Source organism: Ursus americanus, chromosome 8 (genome assembly GCF_024610735.1).
Source record: "Ursus americanus isolate L20-20 chromosome 8, mUrsAme1.1.p, whole genome shotgun sequence".
Classification (NCBI taxonomy): Eukaryota; Metazoa; Chordata; class Mammalia; order Carnivora; family Ursidae; genus Ursus; species Ursus americanus.
In genome coordinates this window covers 14,921,754-14,949,184 of record NC_142134.1, presented here as the reverse complement: position 1 = coordinate 14,949,184, position 27,431 = coordinate 14,921,754, and the positions used below count along the sequence as shown (strand labels likewise).

At 36.4% G+C, this 27,431-nt stretch overlaps 1 protein-coding gene across 1 annotated transcript; it reads left to right on the top strand.

Moving 5' to 3' along the window:
- Positions 1 to 138: 138 nt before the first annotated feature.
- On the top strand, positions 139 to 14,163 carry IBSP (integrin binding sialoprotein). Its single transcript, XM_045791587.2, has 7 exons — positions 139 to 290; positions 2,726 to 2,793; positions 2,888 to 2,938; positions 3,031 to 3,108; positions 7,779 to 7,844; positions 12,339 to 12,509; positions 13,112 to 14,163. The coding sequence occupies exons 2-7, from the start codon at positions 2,740 to 2,742 to the stop codon at positions 13,652 to 13,654; spliced, it is 963 nt and encodes a 320-aa protein (XP_045647543.2). The 5' UTR covers positions 139 to 290; positions 2,726 to 2,739; the 3' UTR covers positions 13,655 to 14,163.
- The last annotated feature ends 13,268 nt before the right edge of the window (positions 14,164 to 27,431 follow it).

The following is a 27,431-nucleotide window of genomic DNA, read 5'->3' as shown; positions in this document are numbered from 1 at the left end:
CTAAACCTTCAATTAAATTCCACAATGCAAACCTCTTGGCACTAGAACTACATTTCATGTTTATTCAACTGAGACTGTGTCTTGAAAAAGTGTTGAAGTTTGGGGGTTTTCTGGTGAGAATCCACGTTCTGACATCACCTTGCCCATGACAGCGATTGGCTGTTGGAAGGCAAAGAAGAGTTTATAGCCAGTCACAGCAAGCAAATGAGTGAGTGAGAGAGCAGAGGAAATATTCAATCTGTGTCGCTCACTCCTGTGAGACTGTCTCCTCACTCCAGAACTGCAAAAGGGTAAGATTTACTATGACGACTTCATTTTCTTAAAATTGAACACTCCACATTTTACATCTCCGGACCTGGCTTTGAATTTTTTATTTTAATGTTGATGTTATTGAATTGTATAGAATGGCTATGTAATTTAACACTTGCGTATCATTAAAACTAGTACTTCAGAGTTTAGATTCTTTCCAAAAGGTTAAGCTTATTAACCTACACACGTAAATAAGTTCTTAATATTGTGCACATAAACTAGAAAATTTTGTGTCCTACTTTCTGTCTCTCCACCTCACAAATAACTATTTGTTTCCTCGTTCTGATGTATTCAAGATAACCCGACTGAAAACTATTTTTCACTTGTAAATATGCCTCAATGAATGCAGATTTCACCATATATTATGCCTAATCTATACTTCAATTATATACAATGTCTTTTCAATATGTTCGGTTTCAAAGTGTTCATATCTTGTATCTCTAAAATCAGTATGGAAAAATATATAGTACTAAAGAAATAAATAATGTCGGTAGTTTATCATACTTTTTCCAATGAAAACTTGTAATTAGATTTTCAAAACTATCCTTTAAGAATGTTTGAATTGTTGTCTGGGTTAGTAGTAGTCAATATAGATGTCTGTTTTTTATGAATCACAAAGTAAATAAAATGAGATTTATGTAGGCAGCCAATTGCTGCCTACATGAATCACTTGGTTCTTTTTATATTATTCCTGCTATGTTTTCATCTAGTTGTTTTTAGGGTTTGCTATGAGAAATTTATGTAATCAAAACCCTTTCTACAGTTCCATGTATTTAAGTTTTTAGCTCTTTAAGACATTATAAATATTCCTTAAGACATTATAAATATTCCAACTCTTTTCATAAAGCTGCAGAGCAAATAATCTTCCTATTTGCTGGCAAGCTTGACCATGGGTAACAAAGTTTAAAGTAATACTTTAAGCACCCCAATAGCAATAAAAACTTCTTAGACAGATGGGCCCCCTTTAGGGGCAAAGCCTCTTTATCGTCGTGCGGCCATTCAGAACTTTTACTGAAGTAGACAGAACTGTTAGCAAGTGTGTAGGCATCAAAATCAAAAGACCCAGTCTGCCACAAATAGAGTGTGACTTAGGACCCAAGACACCTTCTCCAAGCCTTAAATTTTACTCTGTGTAATGTTTCAGTGTTAGATACTCAATAAGGATACAATAAATTATGGCTAATGACAAAATGTAAAATCAAACTTCAGAATATAGTATGTGACATGGGTTTCATACATACATTTTAAATACTACTTTTCCAAGTGTGTTTACGGGGAAATTGCCATCATCATTACATATTGCTTCTAAAATGTTGCCAAAGCTGTCACTCTCAGTTAAACACTTTCAGTTAAACATATATGTCAGTGAAATGGGTGGGTGTTAGTAGGCTTGTAGCTAAGTTTATTCAACCTTTATTAAAACAGGATTTTATCAAATAGAATGAAATTAAAGCAGGATAGGATTTTACTATCTCTCTCTTTATATTTATGAGGAATCTTTGTGGAAGTGAGATCTTTGCATGGCCACAAACCCCAGGACTGTTTGGGAACTACTCCCATTCTGAGAGTTGCATCTTCAATTCTTCCATAGAATTGAAGTCTCCATGATGACTATTGACCTGACCCTGAAAAGCTCTTGATCCGTCCTGTGACAGTCTCCCCACTAGTGATGGAAAGCTGAAATGGAGCTGGAGAATAACCTAATTTGAGAAAATCTTCCCCTGATATCCCAAGGTGAAACTCTGATGAACTCTTCTCATAGAGTTATCCTTAGACATGGCTATTTGGTGCTATATGCTATGAAAATAGTATTTCACATATTACGGATCATTTCATATACAGAAAAAAAATACAAAGTATTCTAAGGTATTCATAGGAAAAATGGCTCCCATTTCCCATCTTACAAATAAACTTTTAGTTCGAAACCCATATAGAACCAATATATGGAATAAATATCTATAAAAATCACTGGTATAAAAGCAATCATTTAAATGTATTCAATTTTTGCTTAGTTTTTAATTATAAAAAAACCAGGCCACATAACTACACTAACAATTCAATTTCCTTAGTTGATATTCCCATGTCAATGATATTAGGAAGCCTGCTTGCCCCAGTGTGAAGTACACTAAGCATTCAAGCCCCTTACAGTAATGAAATGGTCTGCCACTGACAAATGGCAGCAGGTAGGGTAAAACCAAATATGGAACTCAAAATTACTTAAACAGACAGGTAAAGTTAGTTTTCTACCACTTAAAAAAAAGGAACAATTTTAAAATAAAAGCCAGAAAATCGGTCTTAATTAGTCAAAACTATAACTGGACAGAAACAAAAACAAATACTTCATTTTCTAGTATGAGTAAAAAAGTTACACTCCTAGTTTTAATATTTATTAACTTTACCACTTCATTAATTCCAGAAGCAATCACCAAAATGAAGACTGCTTTAATTTTGCTCAGCATTTTGGGAATGGCCTGTGCTTTCTCAGTAAGTTCTATATTAAAAACCTATAGTTATTTCCTTTTTTGGTCTTTTTATGTAAAAGAGAGAGTATGTAATAATTAAATGTTCTTTTAAACAGATGAAAAACTTGCATCGAAGAGCCAAATTAGAGGATTCTGAAGAAAATGGGGTAATTATGTTTAGAATACATTCTTGTCCTGACTATACTTCTAGATTTATTGCACATTAAACATGAATATATCATTTATTTTGCTTATGCAGGTCTTTAAGTACCGGCCACGATATTCTCTTTACAAGCATGCCTACTTTTATCCTCCTCTAAAACGATTTCCAGTTCAGGTAAGTATAAAAATTAATTTTCTTTCCCACCCATTATAATTTAAAGGGAATCAAATTTAACTACAAAACACCAAAATTCAATTCTCACTGAAAGTCAGCCAGAAAGACTGACTTACTACAAAAACTTTGCTTTTAATACAATACAATAAAATTTACTCCTAAGTTCTCTTTTAAAGCAGAGATATCTACATCATTTGGGCCCAGCCTAGAATGATATAATAAAAGCAAACACCTTGGTAGAGAGTTCAGGTATTTTGGCTAACGCATTGACAAAATGGACAACTTTATCTGTTGTTGACAGTTAAGTCAGTGATAAGGCCACTGTCATGTTATAGTTGAGTCACTACTGTCATACAGCTGTTAACATCCAATAATTTAGAGTCCTGTAATTGGTAAGGGGAAAGCTGACTTCATAAATAGCAGAGACCATTTTTAAAAACATTCCTGATAATCAATGGTGACTGCTGATGATTTTCTGAACCTATGACCTGTGTGAAGTGTGGCTCAAGAATGGTAGAGGAACAAGAGAAATTCATGAAGTGAACTAAAAGCTTGTGAGAAAAACAAAACATCCTTAAAATTCGTAAACAAAAAGGAAAATAACAAACACTAAAAATAAGAATTTCTACTTTTACTGGGTTACCAGTGAAGAAAGTCTTTGAAAACTTGAGGGTGTGGTGTTGATTTAAAATATTCAACGAACCAGAATTGTGCTATTTTTATTACTATACAGTTTGGGTTCAAGGCACCAATTATGCACCACTTGACCCAGGACTCCTGAGACACTAAAAGCAGTCAAGATGCTGAAAACGATGCCTCAGCACAGTGGCTTGGCAGAGCATCCTACCATGTGTTGAGCCAACCCATTTCTAACTCATACAATGTTAGGAAATGATCATCTTAAAGTATTTATAGCACCATAATAATTATGGGGAATGTGTGTGGCCACAGAAATATGAGCACAGATAATACAAGAGTTGTGGGTTTTCAGAATTGTCTTCCATTCTTTGGTACACCTCAGACCCACGAATAAACAGTGCTCATTTGAATGTTTGCTTCATTCTCCTTCTTAAACTAAATGGAAATGATAATAAATTTAAATTTCTGACTAGCTCCTCAATTTTTCTAAAATATCACATAGAGATATTCCCATCTATAAATTTTTACAGATATATAAGTGTGATCTAATGAAAATATCCATAGTGAAAAGATACTAGGAGAGGTTATATTTTTTCATTACTGATAAATTCAAAGTTCAAAACTCTTCAAGTAGATTTTTAATATACAAAATTTAGAGAAATTACATGCAGACAAATTCATTTCAACTAATACAGAATTTGTTAGTAAGACAGTTGTATTTAAAAAACGTCCAATGAAATGTATGCCCCAATCCAACCATCTGATCTAGTATTGATGATCTATTCTTCTACTTTACAAAGTTTCATTTCTCGAATTTTTTCCATTACATGTCTACTTGTATATTTTCCATAGCTCTGTATTATTCTCTTAAGTCTACCAAGTATTTGGTGCCCAGATTGTCAACCCAAAATGTATTAAGCTGTATTGGCTTTGAAATTTATGTTTTATTCAAACAAATCTGTGTTTACATATAATCATTTCTTTTTTTTTAAGATTTATCTATTTTAGAGAGAGTTTGCACAAGTGAGGGGAGGGGTAGAGGGAGAGGGAGAAAGAATCCTCAAGCAGACTCCTGCTGAACAATGAGCCTGACGTGGGGCTTGATTCCATGACCCTGAGATCATGACCCAAGGAGAAATCAAGAGTCGGCCACCTAACCAACAGAGCCACCCAGGCACCCCTACATATAATCATTTCTAAAATACCAACTTCCATGAAATATGTCATATTAATTATAAAGCTATCAACAGTCTACCTATAGCTTATCTATCTGCTTGGCTATAGAAATGTAAGCATAGATAAGCTTAACAACCTAAGCATTTTTAATTGAGGAAATTGTTTCTATTAGGAATCATATGTTATTTGAATTATATGTGAAGTCTTTGAGGGCAGAAACTTTATATTTCTTTTATTGGACTGATCTCAGCTATCACAGTGCTTGACACAGAGAAACTGTCCATGTTTCCAACTTCATCTCTTGCTACCACCCTCATTCTAACAATGCCTAAAACATATATTTTGGGATTGAATAAATGGGAATGATAGAAGTTGAAAGGAGTAATGGTAAAATATATATATATACATATATGTGTGTGTATATATGTGTGTGTATGGGTGTATTTGACTTCCGGAAGAACAATATGTCTTAGCTACAAGTTGGCATAAATGAAAGAAAGGAAAAAAGAAAATATCAAGGCTTCAGGGCATTTCATGAAGTTTAAAATTGTTCTCACTGTAGATACTAATTGAAGAGTGAAGTGGTTGGGACAGCAAGAAGGCTACGGGTGAGGAAGCTTGTAAAAAGATTCAAACAGGCCCACTGAGACAAATATGTTGCATAAATATGCACCTATTAACTAACCAATAGAAACAGTTTACATGTAATACTATGCTTTATTCACCCTCTGCGCTAGGGAAAGCACAACCATTAAGGTCATGGCAGGGGAAGAACAGGTCTAATTATTCTGTTTTCCACCCAAGGTTATTCTTGGCTCAAAGGGACAAGCGTTCCCTTTTCTTGGGTGGATGGCATGGCCACTGAAGAATGAGCTCTACAGGGACAGCCCTGAGCAGGACTGGATCATGAGTATTTCCTCATATCTGATCTCTAACCCTGAGGTTCTTCTGCAGCTATATTTTCTAAGACCCACAGTACTTAACTAGGTCATCAGAATCAAAGCTAAGATTTGTAGGGCAGAAAATAACAGCATCTTAAGTTGGGTATCCATTTATCCATCTGGTGCCATTAGGGGTGGTTGCAGAAGAGAAGGAAAATTCAATTTAACACCGGGAGGAAGATGAAAAACATCTCCTCTACTGTTTTAAAGTCTCTGATAACAGGTGTTTAGACTTATATTTCCTTTTAAAAAGTAGCAAAGCTTGTTAACTTATAATTGTATTTTTATATACAGACTCCTTGGTTTAAAATATTCTCATTCAATATTGAGCTCTTTAGAGGGATGGTACTCTATAACTCTCCTAAATGAGTAAGTGAATTAATTTTGCTCTTAATTTTTTATCTCATATGTATAAAATTTTATTTATATATACAGAAAGGCTTATTTTATGAAGTAGCTTTAATTAGACTGAAAGATACCAAAACTTATATGTATCTCTAATTTCAAGTCAAATTCTAATTTAAATTCACCAGGAGCTCATTATTTAAAATAATCATTCAGTAACAACTTTTATTTCACAATAAGCCTAATCATCATTTCATTTATATTTTATAATGAAAATAAAATAACATGATCCATGTGTTAGTTCATTTGCCTTGAACTGGCTGGAGAAGGCACAACTGCTCTGGGCTTGATTCTTTCTCTGTAAAATAGATTTCTTTTTTTGTATTTTTTTAAATTTTATATTTAAGTCATGTGTTTTTTTAAATATTTTTTTATTATATTATGTTAGTCACCATACAGTACATCCCTGGTTTTTGATGTAAAGTTCCATGATTCATTAGTTGCGTATAACACCCAGTGCACCATGCAATACGTGCCCTCCTTACTACCCATCACCAGCCTATTCCATTCCCCCACCCCCGCCCCTCTGAAGCCCGCAGTTTGTTTCTCAGACTCCCTAGTCTCTCATGCTTCATTCCCCCTTCTGATTACCCCCCTTTCTTATCATAAAATAGGCAGAAGATATGAACAGACACTTTTCCAATGAAGACATACAAATGGCTAACAGACACATGAAAAAATTTTCAAAATCATTAGCCATCAGGGAAATTCAAATCAAAACCACACTGAGATACCACCTTATGCCAGTTAGAATGGCAAAAACTGACAAGGCAAGAAACAACAATTGTTAGAGAGGATGTGGAGAAAGGGGATCCCTCCTACATTGTTGGTGGGAATGCAAGTTGGTACAGCCACTCTGGAAAACAGTGTGGAGGTCCCTTAAAAAGTTAAAAATTGAGCTACCTTATGATCCAGCCATTGCACTACTGGGTTTTTACCCCAAAGATACAGACGTAGTGAAGAGAAGGGCCATATGCACCCCAATGTTCATAGCAGCTCTGTCCACAATAGCTAAATCGTGGAAGGAGCCAAGATGCCCTTCAACAGATGACTGGATTAAGAAGTTGTGGTCCATATATACAATGGAATATTATTCAGCTGTAAAATAGATTTAACTAGATAATCCTCTTGTTCTTGCAGAGTTAGGCAATTCTGCGATTCATTGCTCTAGTTTTTACATACAAAATGTTTCAACATATTTCTAATTCTTCTGGTGTTGAAAATGGAGTATCTCATTTCATATCTTTATCACTACAAAATGCCTTTCTCTCTCTAACCTCATTTTATATATTCCCAATCTCCTTGTATCTCTTTCTCAGAATCATATGAGAACTGTTCTAAGAAAATAAATCAGTCAAGATGGTAATACTAATTAGGGTAATTATTTGTACATATTTTATCTTAATTTAATCAGCAGGAAATTTCCTTTGGTGTTGAAAGTATGTATACATATACATGTACACAGATATTCATATATGTATGAATTCACATATATATACTTTTTTTTAGAGCAGTAGTGACTCATCTGAAGAAGATGGAAATGGTGACAGCTCAGAAGAGGAGGAAGAAGAAGAGGTAAGGAACTTCTGCAGGATTTTTCATAACAAACCAGGCAGCATAAAAACAAATAGGAAACTATTCTACTGTAGCCTGGACTTCGCAAACAGCCGGTGCCAGTTTACCAACTACCCACAGTCTTCTATTTTGGACAAGGAGAATGTTATTGAAATTAGAATCAACTAAGATGACCTGTTTAAAATACTACTGCAGTTTGACGTTAAAGTTACCCGTAAGTGGTACACAAAAACCAAAACTGGCTCCAGTATAAGTGGAAGAAGTGTAAATTCTGATAAAAAGAAAAGAAAGCATTATTTGTACTTAGGTAGACAGAACAAGATGGTAAAATACAAGTACCTAAACTCAGTGCAATACTTGTTTTAAGGACTGAATTTAAACTCAATTTACTAAGTGGGTAGTATATGAAAAGCTAATCTTATATCCTCTACAATGTTATTGTGACCCATTGGTCTTTCTTGACCCGCAAAATAGGGTTGTTCTTTTAAATGGGAATTTCATATGTCTTTTTGTCTAATAATAAAATTTATGTTCTTACAGAAATGCAAATACTCAAGATGTATAAATATATATATAGCACTATACAGTACTACAGATTCTACACATAGTACTACATAGTCTTCTATAGTACTACAAATTACTGTAGTTCATGGCTAAAATTCATCTGTATATCTTGGAAACTGTGCTAACACGTTTATAACTGACACTCTTGCTCAATATACTAATTACATACATTTTCTGGGTAGTCAATTGTAGCTATCCACTGCTTTGGGGACCTTCTAAATTCAGGTATTCCTAAGTGCTATTTATGAATGGGCAGTAAGAGTAAAAAATGGATCATGTATGAACATCTGCTATCTTGCAAATAAAACTGTATGGGAACTTTAAAAGTGACAAATAATTAGTTTGATTTTTTTTTAACCATAAAAGTATCATTTCCAGTACTATAATTTACCCTAATAGCTTAAGGAAGACCTTACAAGAATATCAAGCCAGTACCAGGAAAAACGCCACCTACTAAATCCCACAGAATTTTGCCTGGAGTTCCACTTAGTAATCTTACACAACAACTAAGCTGAGGTAATCCATTTAACTACAACTGTTTGCTGTACAGTGATCGAAAAATTGCCTTGCCAGCTGGATTTCTCAATTAGACTGCATACCCTTTGGCAATGGTTCTTCATTTGTTATGATGGTGGTTGGGAATGGAGGAAGATTAGGACTCCCTTAAAACTGTGATGAAATCATATACACTCAAAATGTTGCCAACAATCTCTGAACATTTATCATTGTCCCAAAACTTATCTGTAAACTTCTCATGACCCAAAGGACTACAGACCATAGGTTTCATCTCTGGTTTGGGGAGAAACTGCTGTATCCTCCTTATAAGTCCTCGCATTGCCTAGCACGTTTCTTATACAATATATGGTACCCAACAAATATCTGGTGGCTTGGTTTTGAAAACTTCCGAGAATAAATACTCCAAACAACACTCATTAAAAGTGATCATAGCAAAGTGGATAAATAAACCTGGAGGCTTCTATCCTGAAGAGATTCTAGAACTTCCTTTTTCCCCATTTCTTCCCTAAAATTTCATTGGCAATTCAGGTTAAATATACGGAGTCCCCAAGAATTGTATTCATATGAGAGGGTGCTTAAGAATGTTTACTATTTGGTGATCAAACATTTTTTTCCACTCCTAAACTATTCAGCCTCACTATACATTATCATATGTATAGAGGTCATTGAAATTTCAGAAACTGAACTCATAAGTGTAACCAGCACCAATATCAAAAAGCAGCACATACATTGTGCTCCATTTCATTCATTAACCAAAGCCACCAAGAGCAACTGCTAAATTTTAAGTCCTAACAGATACTGGTTTTGCCTATTTTGTGTGTTACATCGTATATTCTTTTGTATGTGGCCTCTTCCACTCTCAACTTCAAAGGTTGATCTGTACCATTCTACAATTGTATGTCATTCATTCTCATTGTCAGTATCTCATGATGTGAATGTACCACAATGTATTACTCTTCTGTTGATGGCCATTTGGGTAGTTTCCAAGTTTGGGCTATAATGAAGAGTGCTATTGCGAATATTTTAGTATGCCTTCTGGTGAACATATGCATTTATTTCTGAAGGCCATTTTACTCAGAAGTAAAACTTCTAAGTCAAAAGGTATGCATATGTTCAATCTGAGCAGATACAACCAAAGCAGATAAACTGTGGTCTCCTTCTATCAGTGTTATCAGTTGTTCCACATTCTCACCAATATTTGTTTCTTTCGTCATTTTAGCCATTCTAATGGGTTAATAATACTTTTTTAAAAATTATTGCTAATTTTTCTATTCAGAAAGATATTTGAAGCTTAATACCCATCAACAGACTGACCTGTTTTCCTTTTTAATTCACTGCAATAGGCTAGCCTTAAATAAAGTATCTAATAAATAAAGGGCTTTGTAGGAGAAAATACAGAAGTTCATAGTTGAGAATTTGGATCTTTAATCATGACCTTGCCACTAATGAACTACCATCTATTTGACCTCATGAAAGTTATTTATCTTATTGGACCTCAGGTTTGTCATGTGTAATATGACAGTACAGAACCCAAATTGTATGTTCTATTCTAAGAATCTTTCCTCCTTCTCCCCTGAAAGGTTTAGTCTGTTGGAATAAAGCATAAGTGAGAAAAAAATAAACAGCATGGTGTTTGTGGGTTATTTGACACAATTAGCTTAGGGACTGTTTTGGGGTGGATTCTAGTAGTCCCAAGAGTTTATTGAAACAGTGGAATTTACAAATTTGATGAAATAAACACATTCTTCTTTAGTCACTTTGTTTTAGTAATAAGGCAGGCTAAATCCAGGTTGTGTCTGTTTTATTTTTTTTATTTTTATTCTTTATATAAACTTGTTTTTTTCTTCAATATTTTATTTTGGAATCTGTGGATTATCTTAAGTTTTTATTGAAATTCCAGTTAGTTAATATACAAGGTAATACTAGTTTCAAGTGTAAAATATAGTGATTCAACGTTTCCATACAACACCCAGTGCTCATTACAATTGCCCTCCTTAATCCTCATCACCTATATAACCCATCTTCCCACTCACCTCCCCTCTGGTAACCATCAGTTTGTTCTCTATAGTTAACAGTTTGTTTCTTGGTTTGCCTCTCTCTCTTTTTTTCCCTTTGCTTGTCTGTTTTATTTCTTAAATTCCACATATGAGTGAAATCGTACGGTATTTGTCTTTCTCTGACTTATTTCACTTAGCATAATACTCTCTAGCTCCATCCACATCATTGCAAATGGCAAGATTTCATTCTTTTTCATGGCTGAATAATATTCCAGTGTGTGTGTGTGTGTGTGTGTGTGTGTGTGTGTGTGTGTGTGTGTGTATGTATATGTATCACATCTTCTTTATCCATGCATGATGTAAAGTTTGACTTTTAATATTAGCTATGAATTACAACAGACTAACTCCATTAACAAACAACTGCCTAACAACATAAAGGCCAAGAATAAAATGTTAAATAAATTATAGTAATATTAACAAGATTATAATAAGCATTCATTTGAGGAGTGTTAATTTTTTTAAAACACCTTCATGCAATAACATTATATACCACTAAAAATTTCTTGGAGTGTTTAGTTTCTTTATTGCATGGTAAAATTGTGTCAAATATCTGAAGTTTTCTGAATACTGCATCTAATACAGAACTGGCTTATATACTGGCAGGTGACTTTTAAATTAAATACATTTTTTGTCTAAATATACTTGAAAGCATATGAAAAATAGTCACTTCTTTTTGCCAGTAAATAAGACATTCGATCAATTTGTTTGAAGACAGGCATTTCTATAAAAATTCCTTTCAGAAAAAAATATCCTAGGCATAGTGTGAACATTCATATAAATCCTCCCCCTCATCAAAAACATCATACTGCATTACAAAGGGCTCAGCTTTTTAAATTAGAAAGATGACAGCTACATCACATATAAGACCTTAAGCAAGTTATTTACCTTTTCCGAGCTCACCTTCCCTTTCTAAAGAGAATAATAATGCTACCTTACAAGACTATTATAAGAAATTAAAAAAAAAAAGTATAAGTTCTCAGCTGATTTTTCAGCAAATGTAAGAATCCATTTACTACCATGTTGTAATAGTATTGATAAGACGAAGAGCCTAAGGCATCTAGAATATAATATCACATAGTTAGATATGCTGAAATTATTACAAAAGTGTGTTTTATTGATTAAATACAATATGGAAATGTCTAAAACTGACTTTGGTGAGATAAATAGAATGAGATAACTTTGAGTTGAGTTCTAAGACGTGAGAAGTGCAAATGGCATAAGAGGAAGCAAAACTGTTAGCATTAAGTGATGAGCTGGCTGAAGAATACGTTTTTCTCAATAGTGGCTCATGACTCCAACAAATTTTGAGTTCTCTTCCAGCTAAAATAACTTTTCTTGCTCTGGATATTTTCACCAGGAGACTTCAAATGAAGAAGAAAACAATGAAGAGAATGCAAATTCTGATGAAAATGAAGATGAAGAGTCTGAGGCTGAGAACACCACTCTTACTGCCACACCTGGCTATGGAGAGGAGACCACACCTGGAACAGGTTATATAGGTCTAGCTGCAATCCAACTTCCCAAGAAGGTAATAATTCCTCAAAAATGTTAAATCTGATTTCATTTCTTTACTGAAATCTAAGGTTATCTTGACACCAAACACACAGTGTTTTATATTACTTTACCTTCATTAACTCATTGAAAAAACAAGAGCAGGTTCAATTTCCCTGTTTACATGTAAGGAAAGATCTTTTCCCAGGCAAGTTCTCTTCCCATGTTATTACACTGACTTCCTACATTATAGCAGAAGACTAAGGACAAGCATCTTAGCAATGGATAAAAGGTCCTGAAAGATGCCACTGTATTTCAGGGAAGAGGACTCTAAGACAGACAAAGAGAATAGCAAAGCTATAGGAAGCATCTCCCACAGAGAAGGCTTATTTATCAAGTACTTTTTCTCCATCTAAACCCAATGACAAAGTTACGAATCTTGAATTCTTAAAACACCCACCAAAGGTACTAATTCTGATTTTTAAAACACCCACCAATTCTTTTGTAAGTTAACCTGGCTTCAGTTCAAAAATACATCTAGAGCAAGGCCTTAGGTACAGCTGTGTTGCATGAAGGAATGGTCTTAAGTTTTTACATTTTCACACCTAAATCTGGATTCTTTCAAACTTTTCCTTACAGTCTGGGGATATAGGACACAAGGCTACAAAAGAGGAGGAAAGTGATGAAGAAGAAGAGGAAGATGAAGAAAATGAAGAAAATGAAGCAGAAGTGGATGAAAATGGGCAAGGCATAAACGGCACCAGCAGCAACAGCACAGAGGCAGAAAATGGCAATGGCAGCAGTGACGGAGACAATGGAGAAGGTGAAGAAGAAAGTGTCACTGAAGCCCATGCAGAAGGAACCACAGTGGCTGGAAAGCAGGACAATGGTGGCTCTAAGACAACAACCTCTCCAGATGGTGGGTATGAACGTACGACTCCAGCACCAGAGCTCTATGGGACTACCATCCGGCCATCTGGGGAAGCCACCCCCACCGGATATGAGGGAGAGTATGAACAAACAGGCACTAATGAATACGACAATGGATATGAAGTCTATGAAAATGAGAATGGGGAACCTCGTGGGGATAATTACCGAGCCTATGAGGATGAGTACAGCTACTATAAAGGGCGCAGCTACGATGGCTATGATGGTCAAGATTACTACTATCACCATCAGTGAAGACGCGGCCTGGGATGAATTCCTCCATTCTGGCATTTCATGTGGCTACCATTTTCAAAGTTCAACTCAGGAAGGTGCAATATAACAAATGTGCATATTATAATGGGGAATGGTGCTACTGTTCCAAAGTAATTTTCTGTAATTGCTTCTGCAAGTAATGTGCTTCTTGTTGCTTTTCCCTGGTATATTATTGAAAGGCTACTGCAAATCAGGGCCATTTAAGCCAATCCATGAGATTGAGTTCAATTAAATGTTTTGAGGTTGTAGTTCTATAAATAGTATTTTTAACATGTTTGTACTACTATTAACTGCTAAAACTACTCTTCATACAAGATGTGCTTCTAAGAATTAACATTAATGATACTATATACAAAATATGTGTTCTTTAATCACGCTACTTATCCAACACTGTATATTATGTTTAATTATCATCTTCATGTATTTTTATGTGACCTTTATGTATATTCTATCTATGGGTTTTATCACAAATAAAAATGCAATCTTTCAAATATGTTATAATTTAAAAAAGAGAGAGAGAGAGATGCAGAATTGAAAAAGATGAATCCGGGGGGGGGTGGGGACAACTGAACTAAAGGATAAAAGCTTATTGTTTAAAACTATGGTTTAAAACTCAGAAGAACTGTAAGTATTTTGTCATGGATAAATCAACATAAATAAGATTTTGACATGCTTGTGGGCACAGTCAACCATATACATCAGGAGAATAAATGGCTTTAATTATAGTTGCCAGATTTAACAAAAATATAGGATGCTTAGTTAAATTCAAATTTCAGATAAACAATGAAAAACTTCTTAGTATAAGTATGCTTCATGAATTATTTGGCCTCTGTGAATTATCTGGGACATACTTACACTAAATAAATCATTCATTACTTATCTAAAATTCAAATTTAATGGAATATCCTATTTTGTATCTGGCAACCCTACTCCTATTTGATTTGGTTTTAGGTGGGGTAGGGAGTAGGATGGAGTAGAAAACTCTTACATAATCACACACATGCACACCATTAAAGAGTGGTTGCAGACATCATGACATCATGATGCTTCACTCCTAAATATTTCAGTATTTAGTATAAAAGCAAGAAATTCTCCTACATAGCCACAATACCATTCTCATTCTCATTATAAAGAAATTAAACACAGCAATGATAGTATTTTGTAATTTACAGATCATATTCACATTTTCCCAATTATTCTAATAATATCATTGATTACTAACTCATTTAATCCTCACAAAACTCTGTCAGGTAGGTATTTTTATCATCCCCCATCTTATTGATGAAGGAACTGAGTCAGGCACAAAGAGAACCACAGCTTGCACAAGGTCACAATTGACAAAGCTGAGCGTAAAACAAAGGCAGGCTGGTTTTAGCACCTGCGCTCTTTACCATTTATGGTATATTCATTAGTGTATATTTATCAGCAATAGATGTTGAGCCATAACTGAGCAGGAAATCTCTAATGATGAGAACACTGCTGAAAAATAAGCTTTGTCCTATATTACAATTTTCTTAGAACCAGCCAGGTTTTATGACTTGAGCCCTAAAGAATATTTTCAAAGCAAGGGTCTTCTCATATTTTGGCATATGTTTTTACATATTGTGCAAAGTGCAGGAACTCTGGAGTCAGATGGGTCTGAATAATGGTATTATTGAGAGTGAATTAATATCCTTCTCTAGTTCTCATCACCTCATTTCCTACATGTGGAGTGTACTCAGTAGTTGCTGTTCAGAGCCCAACATGTTAATGAGGTGATCAGGATCATCTCTCTCCTCTCCGCTCCCCTTCCTTTCTCCGTCTTAACACTTGGGTACATCCGACTGTTATATAATTACCTGGTCCTTTGGGAACTCATGGAACATTGTTTTCTTGCCCTAATGCATCTTTGTAAACAAAAGCTTTTGATGAGATTGAGGCCTTGGGAACAGTGTAATCAATACTCTTTATTAGACAATATAGGTAATCTTTACTATTTATTTGTGACGTATTGTCACAAACTATCTCAGTATATCATAGAATCCTCAAATCTTAGATTTGGAAAGGATCTTTGAAATCTGTGAAGTTCACTTATTAATATTCCAAACTTATTCATTTTTTAATAGCAAAATTGGTTCATCTTTTCCTCTATGGTTTCTTCCTTTGTTTTTTTTTTATTATAATAATATTTTTTATTATATTATGTTAGTCACCATACAGTACATCCCTGCTTTTTGATGTAAAGTTCCATGATTCATTAGTTGCGTATAACACCCAGTGCACCATGCAATACGTGCCCTCCTTACTACCCATCACCAGCCGATCCCTTTGCCTTTGACTTATGGAATGAGGGTGTCTGCTCTGTACTCTTCCACCTCAGGGTTTTGAGCTAGCTCACTTTAATTCCACCATTGCCCCAAGCATCCAGGAGTTTCCTTTAGACTAGTGGGGGATTTTTCAGAGAACTATGGCAAGACATTCACTCAGAGTAGGCCATGGCTGCAGAGGAAAGATTCACAGCCTAGCCAAGATACCAAATGAGTGGGCAGTCATATGGTGAGGCCTACAGACAACCAACTACCCAGGGTCTAGATCAAAGCAATATGATGTTCTTGAATGCAGACTTGGGAGTGGACTGGTAAAGGCTGTGATTTAACACAGCTCCTGGACATCCCAACAATGACCCTTATAGTAATTCTCTCAGTCATATCATACAAAATCTTCTTCATGGAAGACCCCTCCGCAAATAATGTTTCCTACTTAGGATCACGTTAAGAGTTCCAGCCTCCTTCTGCCACCCTAGCTAGCTAGACTCCCTGGTCTCTTGCTTCAAGTTCTTTTCACCTTTCCACCAAAAGCTCTGTTTTCTATATTCCTTGCTAGTACCTACTGATGGTCCATCTGGCAGATGATGAGAATCCAAATTATTAGAAAAAATAATTTTTATTCCTCCCAGGGAAAGATACTCTTTCTCCTGAGAACCAATCAAATGACTCCTCCAAATAGAGAAAAAATAAAAAGTTAAATAAGTTATGTTCATATTTGGGGGGGAAATCAAGTTGTATCTTTATATTCTTCTATCTACAGAAAATTCTTTTGCTATTGTTAACATGCAGAAACCAGTCTGTAGCTGTGGCAGAGCTCATAGATGCCCATAATATCTATTCTTCTTTCTCTTTTTGAGTAACAGAATCCTGGTTTTTAAGCTGGGTCTGTGCCTACAGAGTAAATTCTAATTTCTTTCACTTTCATTGGAACTAGATGTGGTCATTCAATTTAAGTTCTGCCATGTGTACCCTGGATGTGTACCATTTCTTGGTTGTCTCCCTAAAGAGAAGTATTATCTTCTTCCCCTTTCTCCAATTTCTCTCTCCTACTGGCTGGAATTCAACAATGATGGTGACCCATCTATGACACTGTGCATGAAGCAATAATCTATGGATGGCAAGGTGACAAGATAGAAAAAGTCTGCACCACACCAGCCTTGGACTCATACCTCTACAAATAGACTTCTGTTTTCTTTTAGCCACTGTGATTGTGGATCTCTGTTATTTACATGCAAATTATATCCCAACTCAGTAGTTCTCAAAGTGTAGCCATCAAATCAGCAAAGCAGCATCAGTGCCAGTTCTGTTCTAAGCATTTTACATATATTACCTCATTCTCAACAATTACTAAAAGTCTACTACGTTTTACAAGTAAGGAAACTGAGTTACGGAGACATTTAGTAACTTGCCTGAGATGATGCAGCTGCTAAGCGGAGGAAAGAAATCTGCTCCAAAGTCCACGCCCCATTTATCTCTCACAGCTTCTTTCTTTATAGAGAAGTCACCCTGTTAAGATAAGTGAGTTTAACTGGGAATCAGAAGAGGAAGTTTTGGATAAGAGCACATATAGCAAGCCTAACTACGTTTTTACTTCTTTGCCCTTTGGTATTAATAAGAAGATATAATTTTACAGGTTTCATGTCACAATCAGGTGATCAAAGAAGAATCTCTTTGAGAACAGAGACTGTTAGTAAACAAGGAAAATACCCTTTCGTGCTGTTGTCAAAATAGAACAAAACTTTGTCAAGCATTCTCCAAAAGGCAGTGTGATTTGTAACAGGGCCATGACGATCTCAACTGCAAGGTCTGCATACCACAACCCCACTGATTCAGCTAGTAGGGAGACAACGAGCTCAAATGGAGTCAAACAGTTTATTACTTTCACAGAGAGCAAAAGCAGGATCAGCATGGTGTCAGCTCTCTGTATTCCTTGTACCACAGGATGACACTGAGCCAAAGGGGCCAGATGACAAACAGCATAGGTAAGTAGGTCATTCTGCTGTTGAGGAGTCAGCTCTCACCTATGGCTAAGTAAAGAGACTTACAAAGGATTCTGTAGTTAAGCCCTAAAGGGGGAGAGGATGAAAGTCCTGTGCTCAACTGAAACCAGGGAGATGGATGAGAAATAGCCTTGTGACCAACTCCCAGAAGATGAAGAAGTGGGAGAGGTGCTGCCTCTGGAATTTCTGCACCAGGATGCGTATCACTCCTTGCTCCAGGGTACTTGGCCAAGCCTCAGGTCAGACTGCTGTCAACCTTTGCCCATGTGGTCCATACGGAGACATGCCAGGTTGTCAGGAAGTGGAGGCAGAGTTCTTCCCCTACACACCTCTTCCAGAACCCAAAGTTTGGGAGGCTGATGAGTTTCTTGGATCATTTAAAGAAAGCTGGCCACACGGGGGAGTTTGGATAAACTAAGAAAGGTCTTAGGGCAAGAGGAGGATTAATTCCACAAGATGATCCCCAGCAGACACACGGGCCCTCACCAGGCGATGGTACACTAAAAGTCTTTCCAGCCCAGGCCATACTGTGGGGGTGGATGGTCTGTGGTTATTACTATTGTGGCCACAGGGCAACTGCTTCTTAGAGATGAATCTGTCCCTCTCCCTATGGTCATTCTAGGTCCTATCTCCTCATTTCAAGCCCTTCTTACCTCCTTCAACATGATGCCTCAATCAATAACCCTAGCTGACAGGCAGGTAACCCATAATCAGTGGGGGACACTATCACCCTGCCCCCCTTTTCAATTTACTATTGTTGACATATCTTCACCTTGCTTCTTTCATGGCTAACCCTGTTGATTTTCTACTACCCTTCTTTTCTTAGCAAAATTTTCACCTTACAAAACTAAAGCTCTGCTTTCAACATGACTGTTTCTAGGACCTTCAAGAGCCTATTTCTGAACTGAAAAACCAAACTTTAACTTTCTTTCCATTTGGATTCCTTTCATTAAAAAAACAAACCCAGTCTCTCTCTAGGCAAAGTGAATCCCTCTGAATGACCAATAGAAGAAATAATGAAAGTGGAGGAAAAGCAGAAAAATGTTAAAAAACACTTTTTTGAAAAGGATAATCTAATGTCAGGAAATATGAGTCTCCCTTTAAAAAAAAGAATCAGGGGCACCTGGGTGGCTCAGTCGGTTAAGCGGCTGCCTTCGGCTTGGGCCATGATCCCAGGGTCCTGGGATTGAGCCCCATGTCGGGCTCCCTGCTCAGCGGAGAGCCTGCTTCTCCCTCTCCCTCTGTCTGCCGCTCTGCCTACTTGTGCTCTCTATCTCTCTGTCAAATAAATAAATAAAATCTTTTAAAAAAATTTTTTAAATAAAAAATATTTAAAAAAGAATCAATACTAGTTAAAGGGAAACCATGAAGCAACCACTCAGACTTTTGTTTATCCAAGTGCAAATATTTGTAAATATTTTCTGCCCTTGTATCTTTAAACTATTCAGTGGGTTAGGAACTCATTAATTGGATTTGCTGGTTTAAGAATAAAAGTTCCCATGCAAATTACTCTGCTCTTTATCAGGTATCTCCCCTTGAATTTTATGACTCCTAGAGTCCCAAAAAGATAAGACCTGCATCAGTGTGTATAGAACTGTCTTATCTCCTTTTAAAATATAAATTCAACCTTCACTATTTTAGTCAGGGGTCACCAAACTTTTCCGTAAAGCGTTAAGTCAGTAAACTTTTTCTTTAGAGGACCAGTTAGTAAGTATTTTTGGCTTTGCAGCCCATCTGGTTTCTGTCAAACTACTCAAATCTGTCATTGCAGCAATAACAGCCATAGATGTATGTGAACAAACAGACATGGCTGTGTTCCAATAAAACTTTATTTATAGTGATGAAACAGATTTGGTCCACAGCGCATAGATTGCTGACTCCTATTTTAGATGATTATATAAAGTCATAACCATGAAGAACTATTTAATTTTAAATTTTAGCTACTGTCAATCACTTAGGATATAAACAATTAGTGAATTCACGATCTTTTTTTTTTTAACTTGAAGTTTGGCCCTTTATTTCAAACTCTACTTTAAAAATTCAGTAAAATTAATGGTGTTTGATACAGCAATCTGTGAGTTGTCTCCTTTGTGCAGCTACTTAATAAAATGCTTCTGACATGTCCTGGATCTAAATACATCAAGAAGTATTAGCTTTGATAAATAATATTTAAAGATGATTTTTTTCACTATTTTCACATGACCTTTTGAAATTTTGTGACAGAGATTATCAGCTATGTCTGACTGCTTAGGCAGCTAGGAAAAGCTGGATCTTGATTCCAGTTGTAAGATAGTATGGTAATGTAAAATCAACAGCACAACATAAACCATTACTTATGCTGTACAGAATGGGTTATCATCAAATCCAGTACAGTGATGGTTAATTGAGTCAGCAGAGGTGTCCTAATGAAACTTTATTTCTAGGTAACACTCGAGATTAGCACTTGAATATGTGGACTCAGTAGACTGTCCTCCTGAATGGGTAGGCATTATCCAACCCATTAAGGGCCAGAATAGAACAAAAGGCAGAAGAAGGAATTTGCATCTTTTGCTTCCTACCTGGATGCTTGAACGAGGACATCTGTCTTCTCCTGTTCTTAGAATGGATTTTATGTCATCTGTTCCCCCAGTTTTCAGGCCTTCTAACTCGGCCTTGATTTACATCACTGGCTTTCCTAGGTCTCCAGGTTGCAGAAGGCAAACTATGGGACTTCTCAGCCTCCATAATCATGTAAGCCTATGATATATATATATATATATAGAGAGAGAGAGAGAGAGAGAGAGAGAGAGAGTCCTGTTTCTCTGGAGAACCCTCACTAATACAGATATATCAAACATGTTGAATTGAAGGCATTTTGAATGCTCAATACCTGCACTGTTATCAAAGATTAACTCAGCCACATTATATTCTCCAAAAATGGTTCCAATGCTATACCCCATCCCACAAGTTCTTCCGCAATATGACATTGTCACTTTTCTACATCAAGGCCTGGAAGCTACTTCTGCACTCCTTTGCATCTGATGGCTTTGACCAATATAATGACAATGACTCCATAACAATTCCAGGCTTAGCTCACAAAACTGGCCTAACAACTTTTGCTGTTTGCTAAAGACCCTGGAACTCATGAAATATAAGACAGAGACCTCCTGAGAAAGAACAGAATATAACAGCATGTAATTTGCATGGGAATTTTTATTCTTAAGCCAACAAATCCAGTTAATGAGCTTTTAGCCCAACAAGTATTTTAAAGTACTGAGCCACCATGTAAGAAGTCTAGACTATTCTACCAGAGAGAGAGATCATATGGAGAAGCACCAAGGCACCATCTTGGATGGACAGTTCAGTCAAGTCTTTGGATAACTTTGGATAAGACTTTGCACTTTCACCTCTCTGAATGTTCCAAATGAGAGATCCCAAGCGAGGACCTCATAGCTAAGCCAAATCATGCTACAGAACCTTGAGAGAAAATAATATATTGGTGTTTTAAACCATTAAATTTTGAGATGGTTTGTTTCATAGCAACAGATAACTAGAACAGGAGCTGACAGGCTTAGAGAAAATCTGGGTTCATGAGAATTAAGAAAATCATGAGAGAAGAGCTAAAATAAAATACTAACACAATGCAGATAAACACAAAGTTAAAAACTAAAAACTGAGAAGACTACATATGCTCTAATTTGGTAAGAAAATATTAGTATGTGCCCAATGCAATGAATAACTAGCTGGTAAATGTGGTCATATTCTGGTTCCTAAGGAGAAGATTCTTAGTCCTGAAAAACAAAACGGCAACCTCTGAAAAACACTATTTTGAGAATGAGAGATATTTCCCCCTTGAGGTAACACAACAAAGTTTTACAGCCACTTCCAGCGATGTCACCATGTCCTTAAGGAAAGGGCTGGTATCATTATAATTATATTTTAAATACATCCTCTGCGTTACATTTTAAGGTGTAATAGGACATCTTTCTAATATAAAAATAAAAGTAAATTATATTGACATGTCTTCTCTTTGCTAGTAATAGCTGAATGAGTAAACAAATTGCCTAGAGAAATGAACACAGCTAGCTTCATGCTGTTCTGTGACCTTCCATGGTTCCATATCTGGCGGAAATTTTTATGTACTTCTGTTGAAATTCTCAAATACTGAGAGAGAAAAAATAAAAACTAAAAATAAAAATAATTCTAGGGTAGATGAGAAAGTTGGTTGCAAGTGATGTTTTAGAAAAAGTGACCTTTTTTTAAAATTTAGGATGAATATTGATATACACATGAATGAACATATTTAAAACAGAAACATTTTCTTCTGCTAAACACAGGGTAAGACTCCCAGCACACCCATTCTGGACTCCATTTTGAAGATCAAGGGGGACTAAATACTTCTATGAAAAGCCTAAAGCCTTGACAAATCTTTAAGGGTCTATCTATATGGTATAAAGGAAATTACTCAACAAGGGCCCCTCTTTTCTTTTTTTTTTTTTTTTTTTTTTAAAGATTTTATTTATTTATTTGACAGAGATAGAGACAGCCAGCGAGAGAGGGAACACAAGCAGGGGGAGTGGGAGAGGAAGAAGCAGGCTCATAGCAGAGGAGCCTGATGTGGGGCTCGATCCCAGAACACCGGGATCACGCCCTGAGCCAAAGGCAGACGCTTAACCGCTGTGCCACCCAGGCGCCCCATGGGCCCCTCTTTTCTAATCACAACACTGTAATGACTCCCCATTGATTCTGGAGGGGAAATGTACATGTGCTATGTACATACATTAAGAAAAAAAAGAATTACTATATATATTATATACTATATATATTTCTCTCTCTCCATATAATATGTTTACCTCTAACTGCCTAAGATGATACAGAGAAATGTGTTGCAGAATAGTGTCAAAAATAAGTTGGGGACCAAGATCCCAGAAGATAAAATCATTTCCTATAATACTTTTTTAAAAATACCTATCAAAGCAATTGGGCCTGGAGCACAAGTACAGGGAAGATGGGTGTAACATTCCAGAAATAGATGAGAACACAAAACAAAACAACTAAAACCTTACTCCTGGATGCCGGTCCAATAGCTGGAACTGATAGGGTAGGTTCCTAGTTAACTACCATTTCATATGATTGCTCTCACTCAAGTGAAGGGTAAGAAATGAAAAAGCCTCCACAAAATGCAACATGTTCCATGGACTACTGTCATCTTAAAATCTCTTTGAAGGGCAACTCTGGGTCGGTTTGACCCAGGAAAGCCAGGCTAGGTACATAACCTGTGGAGGTGTCCATTCTTAAACTGTCAGCCAAAAACCCGAAGAAAGTTCAAGTGTCCATTTCTTGGCTACTCTATTGCTTCCTAGTTTTGTTTTCCAGTTAAATAGGGATGGTGTGAGGAATATATATATGTTGTTTTGTTTTTTTTTTACAGAACACTGTTCTTTATCTTCGATTATTCATTCCTAACAAATGTATGGCAAAACTGTTTATGACACAAAAACATTTAGAAAATTTATATTGAGTTTTTGTAGTTCAAGTTTAACCCGGGGGCCAAGTCAAGAGGGTAGAAGTAACACCTCTAACTCAGAGAACTTTAGCAAACGATCGCTCTCGGTCGTCCCCACCCTCCCCACCCCCGCCGCAGTTTCTTCTCTGCAACCTTAAAACCAGAACAGGCTTTTTTTTCTTTCTTTTGTCAATTGTAGGTTCTAAATTTAAGGCCCAAGCTGATTTTTTTTTTTTTAAGCTCTGAATTCATTTTAACTTCGGGAGCATATATATTTAGCTACTGCCAGTTTACTCCTTGCTAGGGCTAGTAGCTAAGCAAATTTTTTCTCTTGAAATTCAATGAATTTTCTCTTATTAAACACAGATACATCTAGATAGAAGTAAACATTTTCCCGTCAGTAACATAAAGGAGAAATACCTTACAGGTTCTAGGCAGTTTCACCCCGAACATCTCCGCGGGAAGCATATCCACCGCAAGCATTTCCCTCGCATAACTAAATGACCGTAAAGCAACTTTGCCGTAAAAGATACGATCACGAAAAATAAAAGGGGCATTCATTAGAGGGGGCATAATGAAACATGAAAAATGAATAACAAAATTAAAAACACTGTTGCGAAATACAAAATATTGAGTACATTCAAAATGTATAGTGCAGATTCGGGGTAATACTGCACAAATAACTGATTTTATTTTGTAGATTATATCTAAACCCTTGCCTTCAAAGTCTTTCATTCATGGTATTCTACTTTTTTTTTTCCTTGATGATTCATCTCCTCATTGGCATTACACTTTTTCTTTTTACACTAAAATTTCTTATTAAGAGAAGTATAAGGGGGACCTGGGTGGCTCAATCAGTTAAGCATCCCAGTGTTTTTTTGTTTGTTTGTTTGTTTTGATTTTGAGTTTGAGTTTGAGTTTGGAGTGTTTTATTATGAAGCACTGCTCTAACAAAACTGATAGATACATGTTTGTAATACTAAACATAGAACACTCAACAAGCGCACCCAATCAATTGTAAAAAATTTGATTTAAGTAAATCATAAGTGTAATCTCAATACTGATAATTGTGTTCCCTTAAAGATTTTTTTTAACTTTTTATTTTCCTAAATGAGAAAATGGTATTCACAAAAAAATTTTTTTCATAAGATACTCAAGACTTCTTTTCACCTCAGAAACTAGTGATTTGAAAACCAGCACTTCAATGCAGCTGTTCCATATCATATGAAGCATCCAAGTCTTGGTTTTGGCTCAGGTCAGGATCTCAGGGTGTGAGATGGAGCACCCCCACCCCCACCACCAGCTCCATGCTCAGGAGGGAATCTGGCTGATATTCTCTCTCTCTCTCCCTCCACCCCCTCCCCCTGTGCTTGCCTATGTGCACGCACTCCCACTCTCTCTCTCTTTCAAATAAATATATAAATCTTAAAAAAAAAAAACAAAACACAACACCACAGAGGGGTATCAGTTTCCAAATACTAGGATGCATATTTGTAACTGAGCTTTTTGTCCCCTTGTGAAAGCCTTCTACACTGCTGTTTGTTCTTGGTATGTTGTCACACGTCCACTGGTAGATGTCCCTAAGTTCTATGGGAAATGTAGGTTCAAAACTCTGCATCATTGTATAGGCCATTATGAGGTTAAGGTTTATATAATATAAAAATGGGAGTACTGTGTCAGTGGAGAAATCAAACCAAACTGTTAAGCCAAACTGTCAACCAGTTATTTTTTTTATCTTTTATTACAAAAATTGCCTAACAGCCAATTCTTTATGTGGTGAAAATGTTTTTGAGGAAAATGTTTATAGCAAAGTAATCATTCAATGCTTATTACTATGCTCCTCATTTTCCAGATTAAGAAATGGAGGCTCAAAGAGATGCCATTTAGTTGCTTAGGCAACTGACCACAGCAAACAAGTGATAGAGTCAGTATTTGAACTCAGGTCTGTTTGACCTCAAAGCTACGAGATTTAAATGTCTCCATCGTCAATGACAACACTCAAATATTCTAAAATCCAGGGTTGAATGGTGAATCAACAGTAGCTCCAGCCCAACAGCTCAAACTCTAGTCCTGGCACCTGTTTTAAAAACCAGGTCCAGGGCGCCTGGGTGGCACAGCGGTTAAGCGTCTGCCTTCGGCTCAGGGCGTGATCCCGGCGTTCTGGGATCGAGCCCCACATCAGGCTCCGCGGCTGGGAGCCTGCTTCTTCCTCTCCCACTCTCCCTGCTTGTGTTCCCTCTCTCACTGGCTGTCTCTATCTCTGTCAAATAAATAAATAAAATCTTTAAAAAAAAAAAAAAAAAAAAAAAAACCAGGTCCAGAGACTCAAAAAGGATCTGCAGAATTTGGACAAAGCAAAAATAGCGATTCAACCTGAACTAGAAAAGACACCATTTTCTCAGCTAAAGCTGTCCAAGGGCTGTTTTGTTTGTTTTATTTTGGTTTTTGTCTGTTTGAGAAGTTAGGAGAAATTGGGAGTTTACATTTAAATATCATTATATATCATTTAGAGTTTGTTAAAATTGTGTTTAACCAATTCTTATCATTTGGTATCGATTAAATAATTCTTATATTATTGTACATTGGTGCCTCACATATAGTTCTAATATAAATTATCCCTCCAGGCATTGTAATATTTTTAACCTGAACTCTTGCAGTCATTATTTTGGCAGACAGACTGGGCAAAAGAGGAGAGAGCAGGCAATTGCCCCAGAAAGTCTTATTCTAATATAGGTGTACAACTTATTTCACTGTGAAAGTCAATGTCCTAAATTGACCATTCTGCAACATTCATATCCAAACCCAAACTCTCAGTGCTCCTCCCAAAACCACTTCTTCTGCAGTTTCCCCCATATCAGTAAAAAGCAACTTCATTCTTCTGGTTGCTCAGAGCAAAACACTTTGGAGTCACCCTTGATTCTTGATTTTCTCTCACATTCCACATCTGCTATGTCAGCGAATGCTCTTGGCATTACTTTTAAAACACATCTGAACTTGAGCAGTTCCCCTAATACCTTCTGGCATCACTCTGATTCCTAATCATCATCTGCCTCGATTACCTTGAGAGCTTCCTAGGCCATCTCTGCCTTCTCTTACCTCAGTTACTCTGCAGTTACTGCTCTGCCCAAAACCTCCAAGGGTTCCTTCTCACTCAGGGTAAAGTCAAGAGCCTTGCAATGATCTACAGGCCCTGTGTCATCTGCCATCTACTACACTTTTGTCCTCATTTTCTGCTATTCACTTCATTCATTTTTTCCAGCCAAAATGCCCTCTTTGTTTCTGGAACAAGTCAGCAGGCCCTTCTTGTCTCTGGGGCTCTCCTCTGCCTCTTCCTTCTACCTAGAATGCTCTTCCCCTAGATGCCACGTGTTTACAGGGCTCAAAAGTCACCTTCTTGGTGAGGCCGTCCCAGGATTCCCTATCTAGTATTTCAACTCAGTGTCCCCATGCCCCCACCCGCAGTGCTTGTCATCCCCTCTCCTTGCAATACCTTTTCTTCTCAGACTTAGTCTGTGTCACTATCTACACAATATATTTTACTTATTTATTTTGTTTATTGTCAGTCTCCCCACCAGATTATAAACCCCATGAATACAGGGATTTTTTTTTTTCTGTCTGCTTTGCTTACAGCTATTTCCCCAGTGTCTGTCACATAATAGGTACCCAATACATTTTTGTTAAATGTTGCTGAATTTAATACAGACAAAATTGAAATTAGAAACTTTTTACACAAAAAGATAGCTAAAATGTTTTCCACTTACAAACTTGTTAGTTATTCAGAGAGTCCTAATTAATAGTTCTGAAATCAATTTTAATTATCTGACAACATCATCCGCCAAACTGAGGTATTTATATATTCTGTTTATCCCACTTTCTGGAACATTTGATAGCAGCTTTTCACCACAAAAACATTTTTAGATTAAAATTACTTTGCCCCCTATGGTTATCTGTGGGCACTGGTAACAAAT

Excerpts from the sequence above, each read along its gene's own strand:
- IBSP (XM_045791587.2), top strand. The coding sequence starts at position 2,740 with ATGAAGACTGCTTTAATTTTGCTCAGCATTTTGGGAATGGCCTGTGCT. Across the intron at positions 2,794-2,887 it reads GAATGGCCTGTGCTTTCTCA|ATGAAAAACTTGCATCGAAG; the intron begins GTAAGTTCTATA and ends TCTTTTAAACAG. Across the intron at positions 7,845-12,338 it reads AAGAGGAGGAAGAAGAAGAG|GAGACTTCAAATGAAGAAGA; the intron begins GTAAGGAACTTC and ends TATTTTCACCAG.